Source organism: Hypomesus transpacificus, chromosome 19 (assembly GCF_021917145.1).
Source record: "Hypomesus transpacificus isolate Combined female chromosome 19, fHypTra1, whole genome shotgun sequence".
NCBI classification, from domain to species: domain Eukaryota; kingdom Metazoa; phylum Chordata; class Actinopteri; order Osmeriformes; family Osmeridae; genus Hypomesus; species Hypomesus transpacificus.
In genome coordinates, this window is record NC_061078.1 from 8544181 (window position 1) to 8559616 (window position 15436).

General features: G+C 44.7%; 1 protein-coding gene across 10 annotated transcripts in view; it reads right to left on the reverse strand.

The window, feature by feature from the left end:
- Window positions 1-15436, reverse strand: part of neo1a (neogenin 1a) — a 115851-nt gene that overhangs the window by 22188 nt on the left and 78227 nt on the right. For 9 of the 10 annotated variants that reach the window (XM_047041244.1, XM_047041237.1, XM_047041242.1 and 6 more), the window contains exons 6-8: window positions 10926-11080; window positions 10583-10703; window positions 109-343 (exon numbers count right to left, since the gene is read on the reverse strand). In XM_047041244.1, coding sequence (XP_046897200.1) covers window positions 109-343; window positions 10583-10703; window positions 10926-11080 — 511 coding nt within the window. The remainder of the gene's footprint in view (window positions 1-108; window positions 344-10582; window positions 10704-10925; window positions 11081-15436) is intronic. The other variant, XM_047041240.1, reaches the window with a different exon arrangement.

Consider the following 15436-nt stretch of genomic DNA (forward strand, 5'->3'; position numbering starts at 1 on the left):
CGTGGTAAACACATGCTAGTGCTAGCATTATACTCTCAATGACTTGGATGGGATCTTGAATAAAGTTGCAAGTGGGGTGGATATTTTGGGGGGTAGAAGTGCTTTTACCTGCTGGTACCCTCCTGGCTGTAGTAGACAGAGTAGGTGAGCTCGTCTCCGTGCGGCTCGGCCGGCGGGCGCCAGGTGAGCTTGATGAAGCGGGTGGAGACCAGGGAGGCCACCACGTCTCGGGGGGCGGAGGGGGCGGGGCCGGCGGGGGCGGCAGCGCCTCCGGAGCCTGGCGTTACATGGTCAGTAGTGTCAGGAGTCAGTGAGGGGGGAAGAGGGGAGGGAAGGGCTACGTCTTTGGGTGCAGGAAAGGGGGGAGACGTATTGAAGTGGTGGTGGGTGGGTGGGTGGGTGGAGAGGGGGGCAGCGCGGAGGAAGTTATAAAGACAGGGGAGGAGAGAGGGAGACAGATGGAAGGATGGAGAGTGGAGCGTGGGGGCGTTCAAAAGGAACAGAGAAGAAGAGATAGAGAGGGGTTGGGGGGAATGGGAAATGACAGCAAAACAAAAAACAAAAGAAACAAAAGAAACAGAAGAAAAAATAACAACAACGTAACGAAAAAGGACTTTTTCGGCATGACAAGAAATCACAAATAAAACACTTATAACTACAACTGGGATACTCAACACGTAGAAAAGCACAATACATGGGAGACTAACATGCAGAATCTATGGCAAACATGTCTAAGGGGAAGGCAGGAGTTGCAGCAGCATCACAGAAATAACACAATTCAACATTGTCTATGAATATCAATTTTATATTTCTTTACTTAATAAAATAAGGAAATTATATCATTTTACAGCCCTACAACCAGACCTATCCTAGAATCAGTTTATCCTATGTGCAACATGGTGCATGATATGTTTATGCACTTTGTCAAATTCCACAGTCCAGATACAGAAATGCAAAATATGTTATTGGTTAGGTTTTGTCAGCTACCTACATGTGGGATAGGTTCGCTTTCTACTTCCTAACCGAACAAGGTTAAAGGAAATGACTTGTGAGAGAGCATGGTGTGTTGGCCCGGGTTAGAAATGTGGCTGGAAGATATGAGGTGTTTACGTCTCTGCAATCTTGTGACCTTGGATATTGGAATTATTGAATAGAGCAACATAGGATTAGGTGACACTTTCTAAAAGCCCACACACACACAGATGAATCCATCTTCCAGATTTACAAAAAGTGTCAACAGACAGACAAACTCAGTGCTGATGAAGTTTCATAACACCAGCTACAGTACCATACCCACTCATAGACGGACATGGTCACACAGACAGTCACACAGACAGTCACACAGACAGTCACTCAGAGAGACAATTTGAAAAACCAGTTAGTGTTAGTGGCTGTAGAAGACATAGAAGCTAAGTTAGTGGCAAAATACAGGAATGCCATTCCACCAAGCCAAATATTTTTTTTCATTTGGAGCTAGTGAAGGAAAATCCCTCTGTCTTTAAATAACAAGACCCGTTCACTTCACATGAACATCAGGCCTTCACATACGCCCATACAACTGTCCCTCAACCAACCTAAACCCTCAAGGAAGACAAGGAAAAACTCTAGAAAAAACATATTTTTGATTTTTCTGGGGAAACCTTGGGAGGAGCAATTCAGTGAGGGATCCCCTCCTCCAGGTGCAGAACAGTCTAACTCCCTCTCGTCCTCTGCCTCCCTTTCTCTGCCTGCCTCCCTTCATATACCACCCCTTCCTCCTGCCTCTCCTCGTGTTGTTCCGGACTCTAAGGCTCTTCTATGGGGATCACCTTTGTGGCAGACTGAGCCGCCGGCAAATTGGCCCGTGTCACGGAAGGAATGAATGAATAAAAAGAGAGGAGACTGGCTGCTCCCCAGACAGGGGGGAGTTAAAAGCTGCCTCCTGCCCGATGGCCGCCGGCACTGGGCACCACGCCAGACGAGCGGTTGGCACACTGGGCACAGGGACTACACTGTGACCAAAATGTTGGTCAGTGGCACTACACTAGTGCTGAGAGCATTTCTGTCTCCTTTGTCACAATCCATCTGGCTAGCAGCGGCCGTCGACAGTAACAGTAAGGCCGGCTCTGACTTCACCTGCCTGCGCTATTAATAGAGGATTAATTGTATCATTAGGATGCGTGACATAGGTAATGAATGGGTGACATTGGGGCCTAATGAGGAAAGCTATTCTCTATCTACATAATGATTCTGGCAACTGCTTATATAAAATTGTGAAGTGACAAGATGCATGATAAAATGTGTACCTTAATAATGATGGATCATTTTTTTGAACTTTCCCAACACAGTGAAATGATCTTAAGGGGAACTTAAGGACAGCATTAAATGTATTCAAGTTCTTCACCAGCTACCACGTTTCTCAGAGATCCAGAAATAGATCAAACAAGTGAAATAATATTCAACTTTCCATTGCAGAGTGCAGAGTGCCCTACAGTACCTGCCTGAATCAAATGATCCTTTGTCCACTAGTGTGGGAAACTGTGACGCTATCAAGTCTTCCTGCATCTCGTCACTGCGCACAGGATGCTTACCTCACTTAACATCACAAATGAACCAAGGTTCTCTGCCCATGGACTGATGACTATATCATCCATTGCTTGAACTACCGTCCTTACAAACCCCAACGTCTCCGCCAAACTCATGTAATGGCAAAATGGAAGTCTTTATTTGTGCATCCGCATCAGTAATTGTAAGTGGGTTGAGTCGAAGCGCACGGTTACGTGAATGGCTTATTACTGAACAAGCGCTTTTATCTAGGGGAGCGAAAGAGGGATGAGAGATGGTCAGAAGAAGGACAGAAGACAAGATAATGCCAGAAGGAAGTGGGCGAGAAACAAAGATGACATGATGATGATTTAAATAAAAAATTTCCTTCGAGAAGGTCAAGAAAGTTACTTGAAAGGCTAATCAGTTGGCCCATATACAAGATGCAGTACAACTTGTATATGATATCAATGAATGGGAGTCCTTCATGATACTTCTATGGTTGTGCCAAAATGTATTTTCTGTGCAAAAGCATGCCGCCATTGCCTCCCTTTGGTTGTCAAGAGCACAGCGGAAACATTGTGACATGTCTGTTCTACAGGGCACATTCTGTCCCTTGGTCTTTTGAGATACAATCAGAAGAATGAGAACTCCGAAAGCTTGTGACATTACTGAGCAGCCCGCTTGATGTTCTGATAAAAGATAGCAAGTCTGTAAGGGAGACAGATGTTTGGAGGATGATGCTAGGGTGGGAGAGTGAGAGAGACAGATAGAGAGACAGAGTCAGAGGGAGGGGAGAGAGACAAATAGAGAGACAGAGTCAGAGGGAGGCGAGAGAGGCAGATAGATAGACAGAGTCAGAGGGAGGGGAGAGAGGCAGATCAAAACATCTGTTGTTTGTTCTTTTGATACATCTCCAGGGTCCCTTGCTTCCGTGTAGGTCCGGTTGCCCCAACGCTGCTCCTTCGTTGGGGGACACCGTTGGTCCCTGGCTGGGGCCAAGAGTAACCCATCTCTTATAAAGCTGGCCCTGGAGGAGGACTTGTCGTTTCAGATGGGCATGTAGGAAAGGCATACAATTCTGTGTGACAGACTCTACAAGACACATTGCCCAAAGGGTGGAGTGACTCCAAATGTATTCTTACAAAATGGCAGCCTTTAAGACAGCCAGGGTTAGGGTGAGAAATCAGAATGAAATCCTTGAGCTGGGTAAGTTCAGCACACAAAGGAGACACACAGAAAAAAAGTAGTCTGTGGTGTCTAAACAGAGTGTTGTATTTTCAGGCAATACTTTGACTTTTCTTGATCAACAGTCACAAATATATTTTCTGGAACACTGCTTTGGTAGGACACCAAGACCAAGTGAAAGACGCTATTCAGGGCTTGATAGCCCTATTGTATCTGTGGCATGGAGTCTTACATCCTATTAGACAAGCAGCTGCTGCACTGCCAGCTTTCACTGTCACTTGACCATCACAAATAAGAACAGCGGACCATGAGCCAAATAGCTCTACATTCTATGTGTAGAATCTGGTACCGGAAAGTGGAAACCAACGCTATTATAGGTGCACTGAAAATTAGATAAAAGCTTCAGAAAGGTTTTGAGGGGGTTAAGTGTGTATATCTGTGGTGTGTGTTTGTGTGTTTAGGGGAACTGGCTGAGGAGATAAAGGACTAAAGGGGGCCGAGAGGCGGAGCACATCAGACAGTACTGGGGGGCTTAATGTTCCATGGGAGGTGGTGGGAAGGAGGGCCGGGGGGGGGGGGGGGGGGAAGTGTGTGTGAGAGTGTGTGTGTGTGTGTTTTTCATTTGAAGTAGGGGTCTCAGCATGGTAAAGTTGGATTAGGACCCCCAATGGACCATGAAGGGGGCATCATCTGTGTCATGTATGTGTAATACTATCATAATGGGGGGGTCGAATATAAGGGATCATCTGGTGGAGGAGGAGAGATGGCACCCTGTGGAGGGGGCTCAGATCTCGCCACTCCCCTGCCAGAGAGCTGGAAGCCCCCTGGCAGAGCTCAACATAAACCCATCCCTCAAGGGTCAAAGAGTAAGTCCCCTTTTATTACTGGGACAACCTTATCTCCTCCACCACCAACTAAATCCTCAACATAACCTCCCAGCCTAACCCTCAAAAGGCTCTGCACCCGGTCACAACCTCAGTGTCGGACAAGTTTCCCACCACAGACAGAAGACATGAAATGCTAGTGACCAGTTAAGTCCCACTGGACCTCCACACACAATTCCAAAGTTGTATATATAAATATATAACACAAATAAGACACAAATAAGAACAAGCTTTAATGGTAATTGAATCTGGTGTTGGGCACCCATCCCTAATCAACAGCCTGTACGAGCAAGCGTGCGAACGCTCTTGAGCATGTGCTTGCATTCTACTCGCTATCCACTGGAGGGTAATTTGATTATGTGTGTTGTAGCAGCCCTCTTTCCCCCCTTCCCCCTAGCTCTTGAACATGAACACCAGCTGTGGCGAGAAAGACTGATATGCAAATGAAGGCGTTTGTCCATGTTTTTGATATACGCCGTTTGGGCCACATCGCTCTCTCATGTTTCGACGAGCTCACTCATGGGAAATCAGGGTCTCATCCATCAACTGTGCATGCCCGCTTGCGTGAAAAACCCCGAAGTGAGGGATGGACTCTAAGAGAGATGTCTGTTTGCTTGAGCTGTATCCTTCCCTGAATCTTCCAACCGTGTTTTCCATATTCCTATTACTTAGGTCCGACAAGCCGAATCCCCCTTTAACGTGGCAATTTGTGTGAATAGTAAGGGATGTTGGTGTGTGGGAGCCACAGCTAGTGTATAAGTTAAATAAAGGTAAATATGGCGAGCTCGAGTGAGCATGTGCACACATGTGGTCTCCACGGGAGCTTCTGCCACCGACTGTGTGTTTGTCACACAGGCATTCTCCCCCAAAGATGGGGTGAAGAGGTGAAATGGAATGTTTGTGTAGCTGGAAGAGTAGCCCCTTGTGGTTTCTGGGTAGTCTGTGTGACTGGCTAGCCAACTCCCTGGCTTGGGCTGTAAAGTGGAGCAGATATCATGCTATGTGGTCCCCGCGGGGTCCGCTGGAGTGTGGGTCCAAAAATATATTTTCCGTGTTTGTGTATAGGGAGTGGGCGAACGGGTGACGCCACGGGGGAGGGTGGGAGCGGGGGGGGGGTTTGGCTTGGCCAGGATGTAGGAAGCTGAAAACGATCTGTGCCACCCCTTTCTGGGCAAAGGTCTAGCGGGGGGGTCAGGTGACCTACGGCATATAGAGGAAGAGGCCTGTTTTGAGGTCGCGTGGCGCTTCCCGCCATTCAGCTGTTTAATTGAACACCTCATAGCACACTCCGGGGACTGCTGACGTCCAAAACCAGCAGTCAGGATCCTGGATGGCATGTGCGTCTGTGTGTGCGTCTGTGTGCGAGGGTGTGCCCAGGCCCAGGCCCAGAGCAGATTGGGAGAAGTAGGTTTTAGACTACCAACGTCACAACCTACAGGCCTGTAAATAGCAGATAACAACCTTGAAAGAACCACTAATTGTTCGTCGATGATGAACTGGAAAGTAGTCGCTCTGGAGTAAATGCTGAACATGAGAGCTGGTGCAGTTGTTTGGGATATGGACGTGCATTCAAAATGAAGAAAGAGCCGAGCTAACAACTCTTGTGACATTTTCAAATGGAACGGTGGAAAACAAATATTGAAGATGGTAAGGTGCATATGGGGAACAGCAGGTAGGTCACACCATGCTGATAGGCCTCAGTCTGCAGAGGTCGGATGCACACCATTTTCATCGGTGCACACAAAAAACAACAAATCGAAAAGGGTCTGATTTCAGCTCTTCCCGATCAATTTCCCCGACCCCATACCACTACCTCCACACCACCCGCCATTGATTTCAACTTATCACTGCACACACAAACACCACAGTGGTGGTGAGGGAGGTGGGCGGAGAGGAAACGGGGAGGTGAAGGGAGGTAGGGACGTTGGTGGTGATTACTGGTCATTATGCAACACAGCCTGCCTCCCATTCTGGCCACAGTGTTTCCTCTGGGCCTGCTAGGATCCAGTCTAACGTGATTGTGTGGAACCCCCCCCACCTCACACACACACACACACGTATCCCGCTCAACCTGAGTTACCATGACACCTTGTGTCATTTATCAACTTACAGGTCTAAGATGGGCTCACAACCCTTCCGGATGTGAAAACAACCATAAGAATACAGTCCATCAGCCAGAGTTGCAGTAGTCTCCCTTAAAAAAAGAAAAGTATGACTTGTTTCCTTTTTAGTCAAAAAGCTATTCTGGATACAATACGTTTTTTGAGGGCCCCCTGAGGTCGACTTTTCAGCCAGTCTGAATGTCAGTCACTCGCTTGTCATCATTTTTATCAATCGAGGTCACAACACAAAGTTGCTCCAGCTCTACTGAATAGACAACTTTGGCACCAAGACCCAATGTCAGAGCATTCATTTGGTACAAAAAGAGAGGAAGAGAAATGGAGACTGAAAAGGAGACAGATGGGGACAGAGAGAGAAAGAAAGTGGAAAGAGAGAGGGAGAGTACACCTGACTGCTGCAGCTTCCAGTTAAAAGAGTAGAAAGAGAAAAATATATAACTCTTGAATGAATGTGGAGGACAAACGCAGAAAAAAGACACACTGAGGCCAAACAAACACAGTCATACTGTACAGTAACAGTGACATTTTAAGATATAGTCACCACAAAAGTTTAATGATGACTAAATTTTCAAATTGGCTCTCTTTTTGTACCGATAGCCCATCACAGAGTAGAGAAAATGTCCAGAAGGGTTGCAATACTCTAGAATAGCAAGTGACTCATATTAACTTTGCCCTGCCTTTGAGATTCTGTATAAAGAATGGCACTAACTAAACTGTAACATTTATAAAATGGCAGTTTCTATTTGGTGCCTGCTATGCAGTGGCAGCCATGAGCAAAAACGTATCCTTGAAGTAGTAAGGAAGTTTCTTTTTCATTTGCTGTAGCGTTTCCTGGGTTTACTTTGCACTTTTTGTTTACTTTGTACAGTTTCTTCCTTTGTGTAAGAGTAGCTACACTATCTGATATTAACATATTGCTTTGAATATGGCTTCAGGTGCAAAATGCTTAAGGCTGAGGAGCAAATGTAATGCAGCTACCTCTTGGTGGAAAGCAATTACAGTTCTCACAATGATGCAATTAGCATCAGCTACAGAGATTATACCTGGTTATAGATACATGCCAAACTATAACTTCCCACAGTAATTATGCTATGGCAATGATTGTGACAAGATATATAGCTGTTTTAGATTGCAAATAAGAAGCTTGCAAATTGAAGGCTACTCTATCCTGACTACAAATCCCAACCATATAACTGATTTTTCATACTTAAGGAACACTAAATAATTCCTATAGTATCCTATCTAGTCGCAATGGACTACAAAACATAGTTGTATGTGTTGATGACATACTTTAACTGACTATAATGCCAAGCAAACATTGAAAAACAATAAGAAGCAGTTTATCACACCCTCAGGAGAAAGGGTAGCAGGTTTAATAGATATCAACTGGCTGCCTTCTATTGTGTGATGAGGTCCTTCAAGGTCTCTTTTTAGTAGTTTTGTTTTCCACAGAGCCACATCTGTTTGCAACTAAGTTAACCTACATTGCACACGATTGTGGAATGTCAGCAAAATTGCCCTGGACTGCAATTCGGGGTCTATATTGGGATTCACAGACTTGTTTAAGCTTCAGGAAAGTGAGCTTGTCAGGTTTGGTGTGTTCAAGTTTTGAAAGAAGCTTAGGAAAGAACTGACAAAAGTACTCTCGTCTGGTCATTGCTATGTGTTTCTTATTCATGTTGTTGTCTGCTTTTAGGGGTTTGGGGGAGGGGATGTTTACAACAGTCCACTTCTCAAATGGCAACTTTCATCCCCTTACAAGTCCTCCCTTCAAACAGCAGACCTAACTTGACGAGCTATCTGGTGGTGTTATTAAACAGCATTTACTGCCACTAATACATTTAAAACATGATAATAATTCCCAGCAGATGTCGAATACATATGACTTTTGGTTGAACATACCTTTTGATTTGCCGGTCTCTACCTGGTCTTTCCCAGGACTAGGCTAGCATACAGTAGCAGATCTCTTCATATTTGTGAGACAGAAATGTGAGCTCAAGCCCAACAGGTGAAGGAGAGAAGGGCGGGGACATATTAGGGATGATGTGTGTGTGTTTGTGTCAGTGTGTGTGTGTGTGTGTGTCTGTCTGTCTGTCTCTGTGGGAACACTCTGGACAGCACATTTAGCATGATGCTCAGTGGAACTGCTCAGGTGGTGTGTGTATTCCCATGAGAGAAAGAGAAAGAGAGAAAAATAGGGGTGTTGGGGTGAACAAGAGCAGGGGGGGAAAGAAAGTGAGAAAGAAAGAACACAGGGGGGGAGGTGGAAGATGGTTCTGGGACTCTACACATTGTGTGTAAACCCACAGCACCGGAGAAAGGAGAGGAAAGGAGAGACTCTAGAGAGAGACACACCTCATCTTTCAATTAGACTCGTGTGGGAGTGAGTCAACTGTGAACCTCACAGCCCAGTGCTCCTTGTCCCAGTATTCACAGGTGACTTAGGCTATTCCTGCAGGCTTTACCACTGTCTTGCTCAACACTGAGTCACAGAATTACACTTTCATATATTCAGGAGTGTATGCATTTATTAAAGTGCCAGTGTACGTTTAAATAAATTTAAATAAAACTGACATTCAGAAGCAGTGATGGATCATCTACCAACTAGTTATTTAGAATGGGGAAAAAAATAACACCATCTGTGATCAACCATATCCTAACTCACTGTCAAAGAAAATTGAGAATTCCCTTTCAAATGTCAAGTGTCAATGCGTAAATAAGCAGATTAATTTGTGTATATTTGTTACTTATACACAATTGCATCAGTTTTTGACGTTAACTCCTCAGACACAATTAAATACACTCAGGATTACGTAAAAATAAAAAGTCGTCTAACGACAGATGTACTGAAGAAAAAAAAAAAAGGTCCCCTTTGATTGCGTGAGATGAAAGACTGTGCTCTCCAATGTACTGCTTTGGGCAGGAAAGGATGCAAGAACAGCTGTGTCACTGATTCATTTATCCTCATTTTCACCCCCACCCCCTTTCCCACAAAGAAAAAAACATGTTATTTGGGTCACTAAACACCTGCGGTTTAACCGTCTCTTATCAATAGCTTCAATAGAGACAGACATAGTGTTCCTTTTGACAGATACACATTGTCATCACTTCTCAAGACCATATGCACGATTTGCTGATTAAATCTGGCCACATTAGTAGCCTACATGAAGTACATAATAAATAAATCCATCTAAATATATATATATAATGATTAAGTCTTCATATAGATTGATGGTATTTTGGGTACAGTGTATAGAGCATAACTTTTCAAGTGTACAATATAACCACGATATATAACAAGAATATTAAACTTTAATATTGTTTACTTTCATTTGAGTCTATTTTTGGTTGCTAAATGTATTTTAGCGTCTTGCTTTCTGTCTCTGGCTCTCTCATTCTTGCTCTTTCTCTCTGTCTGCGAGTTGTTTCATGATTCTTTCAGGCTCTTTGATTGTCACTATACATGATAGCTTTGTTGTGCTGTTGTATGAGGCACTTGGTGTTCTGCTCCTGTCTCTCAGTGTGAAGACGCACTATGCAAATAGTGTTCACTACACAAGTTGTTCCAATGTTGGTTCCTATTAGCATGACTAGAGTTCAAATCCAGGACACCGGCGCTCTCAAACTGTCAGCTTACTGTACTGAACTACAGCCTCAGTAACATCAGGGCCAACTTTGTCTTTGGGTAGGGGATTATAGTGTCACATAAAGTATCCCTACTTTGATCTTTGGAGCTGTGGAATTGACTGTGCATTCGGGCAATCAAAAAAAACATATTTAAACAGGCAAAATGCAATTAGTTTATATTTATATAGTTTATATCAAAACAAAACCCCCCAAATCCCTCAGCTCCTCCTCCAAACATACCGTGTTCTAGGATGATCAGCTGGGCGCTGGACTGCACGTTCCCCGCTTCGTTTTCCGCCAGGCACTGATAGAAGCCCTCGTCTGATTTGACCAGCCCCAGCACCTGCAGGTGCTGCTCCTCCTGCAGTCACACAGGGAGGGACAAGGACGGAGGCAATGTTGGTGAATACTGTCATTGACTGAGCAGGACTGATCGGCAGAAGCTAAATCCGTCGAGTGTCTTGCTCAACACCTTGTTTTGAATCTGTCCATTTGCAGTAAGTCTCTTATTGATGAGTCAGAACACCATCTATAGCATATTACACCTTACTTCAAGTTTCTCTCAAAAAATGTATGAACGTACAATGATTTTGAAATAGTCGCTGGGTATGACGGCATCTCCGTTCTTCACCCACTTCACAGTGGTAGCTGGCGAGCCTGTGACCTCACACTCGAAGATGATGTCCATGGACTCGCGGGCGTAGACGTTGGCCGGCCGCTTCAGGAACTGGGGGGGGACTGTGGGGACAGAAGGGACACGCGTTCATGGATGCACCTGGAACATGGGGAAACTGGCAATGTGGAGTGTGTAGTTTTTCTTACGCTTTGTGTAAAACCAATAATGGGAGTTGTTCTAGAACCCAAACAACATCCTTTGACATATGATTCATTTAACTGAGAAATATCTGAATCTTTGCATACTGTGCAGTTAAACCATGTTCTCATTAGAAAGTTATACTTGGCTGTTCTGTTAGAGAGAACTATTCTGAATGCTTCAAGAACCAAACTAAGTGATGGAAATGATCAGTGAGGAATGGAAGATCACCGAACAGAAAAACAGTAAAAGCCCACAATCTGGTAGAGAGGAACAGAGCATGCTGACTCGTGAACTCTTATCCAGCAGTTCTGAAATCAAAGCAGGCATGTGAAACCACAATCATGCCATCTCTGTCTGAAGAACAAATCAGCCATTTACGTCCTGACTGTTTCAATCCCAGGAACAGCAAATGAATCGCATTATAGAAAAACTTATTGGTCATTTTCAAAAAACTTTTTCTGTTCAGTGAACCTTTCTGTAGACAGAGAAAATGGTCGGAAAAATATCACCGACCCAATCGAGCAGAAAATGACAAATGACAAAAAGTATCTAGAGAAATATGAACTCAGAAGAAAACAACTGTACTTCTCCTGAAACAATCTTTGTTTCTCATTTCCTAACGCGCCACTTCCCCACAGGTGAATATAACAAGCATGTAAGTACAGTCTTGGTTAAACATCCGAGGACAGACTCTGCCCTCTGCTCAGTAATGAAGCTGGATGGATATTTGATCTAGGGACCAGATAAAGAACATCATCAATCTCTCCAATAACAAGGTCAAACAGAGCACAGGGCCCTGGCATGCACTTCTTGACTGTAATTGAAGAACTGTGTGTGTGTGTGTGTGTGTGTGTGTGTGTGTCTGTGTGTCTGTGTATATGCGCACGCGTTTGCAATAAACTGGTTGTTGGGGGGGGGGGGGGGGGGGGAGAGTATGTATGTGTGTGTGTGTACATGTGTGCCTCTAATGGTATAAGAGTTTGTCTCTCCATGTGTGTCTGCTTGTTCTGATAAAGACAGGATCCAGATGACTGAATGAACCCACTGCTGTCTGCAAGTCAAGCGCGTCTATCGGCCTTCGTGGCTCTCCGGCAACTAACTATGAGCTTCCTGTTAATGGGCGGGGCTGGATGCTGACACTGGATATGCTCAGTGCATATAAGGTTTGTTTACTGCCTCTTCTATGGGCAAGACTGGTGTCGCTCCTAGTGCCCCAGCAATCGGAGGCCATTTCTGTAACATGATAACGTGGTCATTTAGCTGATGGGCTTGTCCAAAGTGAATTACAGCTTCCGATCTCTTTTGTCTGTTCTGCTGTGGCTAGTGACTCGTGGGACAGTGGCTGTGTGCGGTAAATGAGGATGTTAATGGTGTTGGAAAGTGTGTCTGTCAACTCCCTGTGTGTGCTCCCCTTGCCAGCTCTCTGTATGGATGTCACAGTCTCTGCCAACTAGGACAAGCGCGGGCTCTGTGTGCAGTGTACACTGTGTTATTCCAGACAGTTTATGGTAAGGGTGCACGTGTGAGTACGTTTGAAAGAAATGTGAAGGATTTTGTCCTTATATCTGTGTGTGTGTGTGTGAGAGAGACAGCGAAACAGAGACAGAGTGAGAAACGGCCACAGAGAGAAAGGTACAGTAAGAGAAACAAAGAAACAGGAGATCTAGACTGGCAGTGTGTTTTTGAGGGAATGTCCATCATGGTCTACTCCTAAGGAGTGGGTTATGTGGTGTGTTCAATTGTGCTCCTTTGTTTGTGTGGCTGGCGTGGGAGTGGGAGTGAGTGTCTGACAGGATGGTGCTGAGCATCTGATTATGGTTCTGTGCTGTATGTTTATGAATGTGAGTCTGTGTGTGTGTGTGTGAGAGAGACAGAGAGAGAGAAAGAGAGAGAGGGCCCCCCTGGTGAGGATTTCTGGGGTTTCTGGTGACAGACCCCATGGGTGACTGGGGCCCTGCGGTGCTCGTTATCTTTGTGCAGAGACTTAACTTCACCATCCCCCTCACCACACACACACACACTTTCTACCTCACTCCTTCCATCCATCCCTCCCATAATCCATTCCCGTCCATTCTCTCTCCCTCAATACTCGCCGTCCCTGAGCTGACATGCACCATTTCCCCTAAATGGAGTTCAGACATTTGGAACCTATTTGACTGAGCAATGAGCACAAAAATGGCTAAATATACCAATAAAGCTTATGGGGGACTGGGAACTGTCAGAGGAGTCTGGTGTGGGTGTGGGTGTATGCATGTGTCTACGTACAGGGATTTATGATGTTTAGTTAAAGTTTGCAGAGGAGGACTGGTATTCACATAGAAGAAAAATAATTTCTGTTAGAATAGTCTCCAGTCTGCGCATAGAGAGGGAGTTACACACATTCTGTGTGGAGGGTAGACACACACACGCACACACACAGTATGTAGCTAAACCTCAGCCCGAGTTCTCAGGCCTCCACTAGATGTGGAGAACTCCACAACAAATGCAGCAACGGATACAAAATCTAGTAGTGTTGCACATTGGAACTTTAAAAGCATTTGAGATTGACATTTGTCAATAGTCTGTAAATGTTTCCAAACATGTACTGTTCAGGCACACTTTTTAAACGCATGTCATGAATATGAGTTCATGAACACTGATATACATGAATGCCTCTGTAGAAACCACTGTACTAGGGAGTGGCTACAGTATCCCCAGTGAAGCAGGACATCAATATAAGGCCTGACAAATAACTGTGTGATAACTCCAAAAGGAAAACTTTGGAGTGACTACTCCACTCCATTCTAGAACCATCTCTTTCCCTCCTTCAATCCTTTTCAGCCCAGGTCCATAATCATTAATAACATACTTATAAACTCTCAGAAAGTCGCAGTCCCGCGCCGAACACAGAGAGGCACTCAGACAACAAACACACTTGTCTCTAGATCCCAGAACAGTAGTAAATGGATGCTGGTTCAAAGTAAGAGCCTCTTTTGCTACCAGTCAGAAAGAGAGGGAGAGGAAAAAAGTGAGATAGGGGGAAAGAGAGAGAGGGGGGGGCAACGAGAGAGAGAGGGGGAGAGACTGCCTCAATCCTCACATGGGGACCAAATGATATCTTCAGCTTGTAGATTAGTAAAATAAGCTTTTTTGCCAGCCTCCAACTCCACTGTATAGTATTTAGGAGGAACAAGTCAAGGTCAAGCATCTCAAGACAACTCAATGGCTTTCCTAGAGGATATTCTTTTGAGTGTTTTTGTGGTTGGGGCTGGCTGTGCACATATGTGATGAAGCGGAAGCGATGTAGGTTAGGAAAGCAATAAAACTTGGAAATATGAACTGGGTTAATGCAATTTGTTAAATATTAGAGTCCTCATAACTTCTTTAAAAAACCTCCTGGCTCAAGAAAAGAAGCTCTTAATATAGGCAACATAATATTGCAAAAATGAATAGAACAAATGCGCCATCAAATGTTGGCCCATATTTTCTCTTAATTACAGTGAACTGTATAAAAAAATACTAGCAATATCAACAATATAATAGAGAAAATAAACAGTATCTAGGCCTACAGCTGCCATTATTCTAGACTTGATAAAGTAGAGAGAAAGCCCAAACACAAAAATACACAAAGTTCCTTTTCATTGCTTTGACCAGAGTAATTTGTCATCGAGCTAGCTTTATGAGGTTAACAATTGGCCTAGCACCCCGGACGGCCTGTGTTCCCCCCGGGCTAGCGAAGCCAGGCTTGGGCCAATTACTGCCCCTGCTCCTCTCATGATAACAGTTTTCTTCTTAATCTCCCACCCGCCAAACAAACGCTTAGAATATGGGAGCAGTTGTGAAAAGATGCTTGTTTGAGAATGTTCTCCCTAGACGTTGAGCCAATAGCAGCATGATGTCCGGTTTGAACTTTTATATCAGGGCATTGTCAGTCTTGGGACACTTCTGACTACCTTTTGTTGTTTCCAGAATGGCGTTCCTCTCCCAGAGGACCGGATAATACCCATTACAAAAGCTCACTTTCTGATCCACTACATGCTACTGACTGACCACCACTGTAATGCCATGGTAAGTGATGAGCATTAAGCACACTGCTAGATCATCTTCCACCCTCTAGGGGGCACTCTGTTGTTCAAAGAGAATAAAGACGTCACTGCAAGGGCAATGAACTACTAAACAGTTGGGACCCTTCTAACATGTTTCTGCTTCAGGGTTTGAAAACAAAGCAAAGGACTCCACCATCCCCTGTTGGCACTGCGTTAATGCTTTTAGGTTTCACAAAGGCCACATAAATAAGT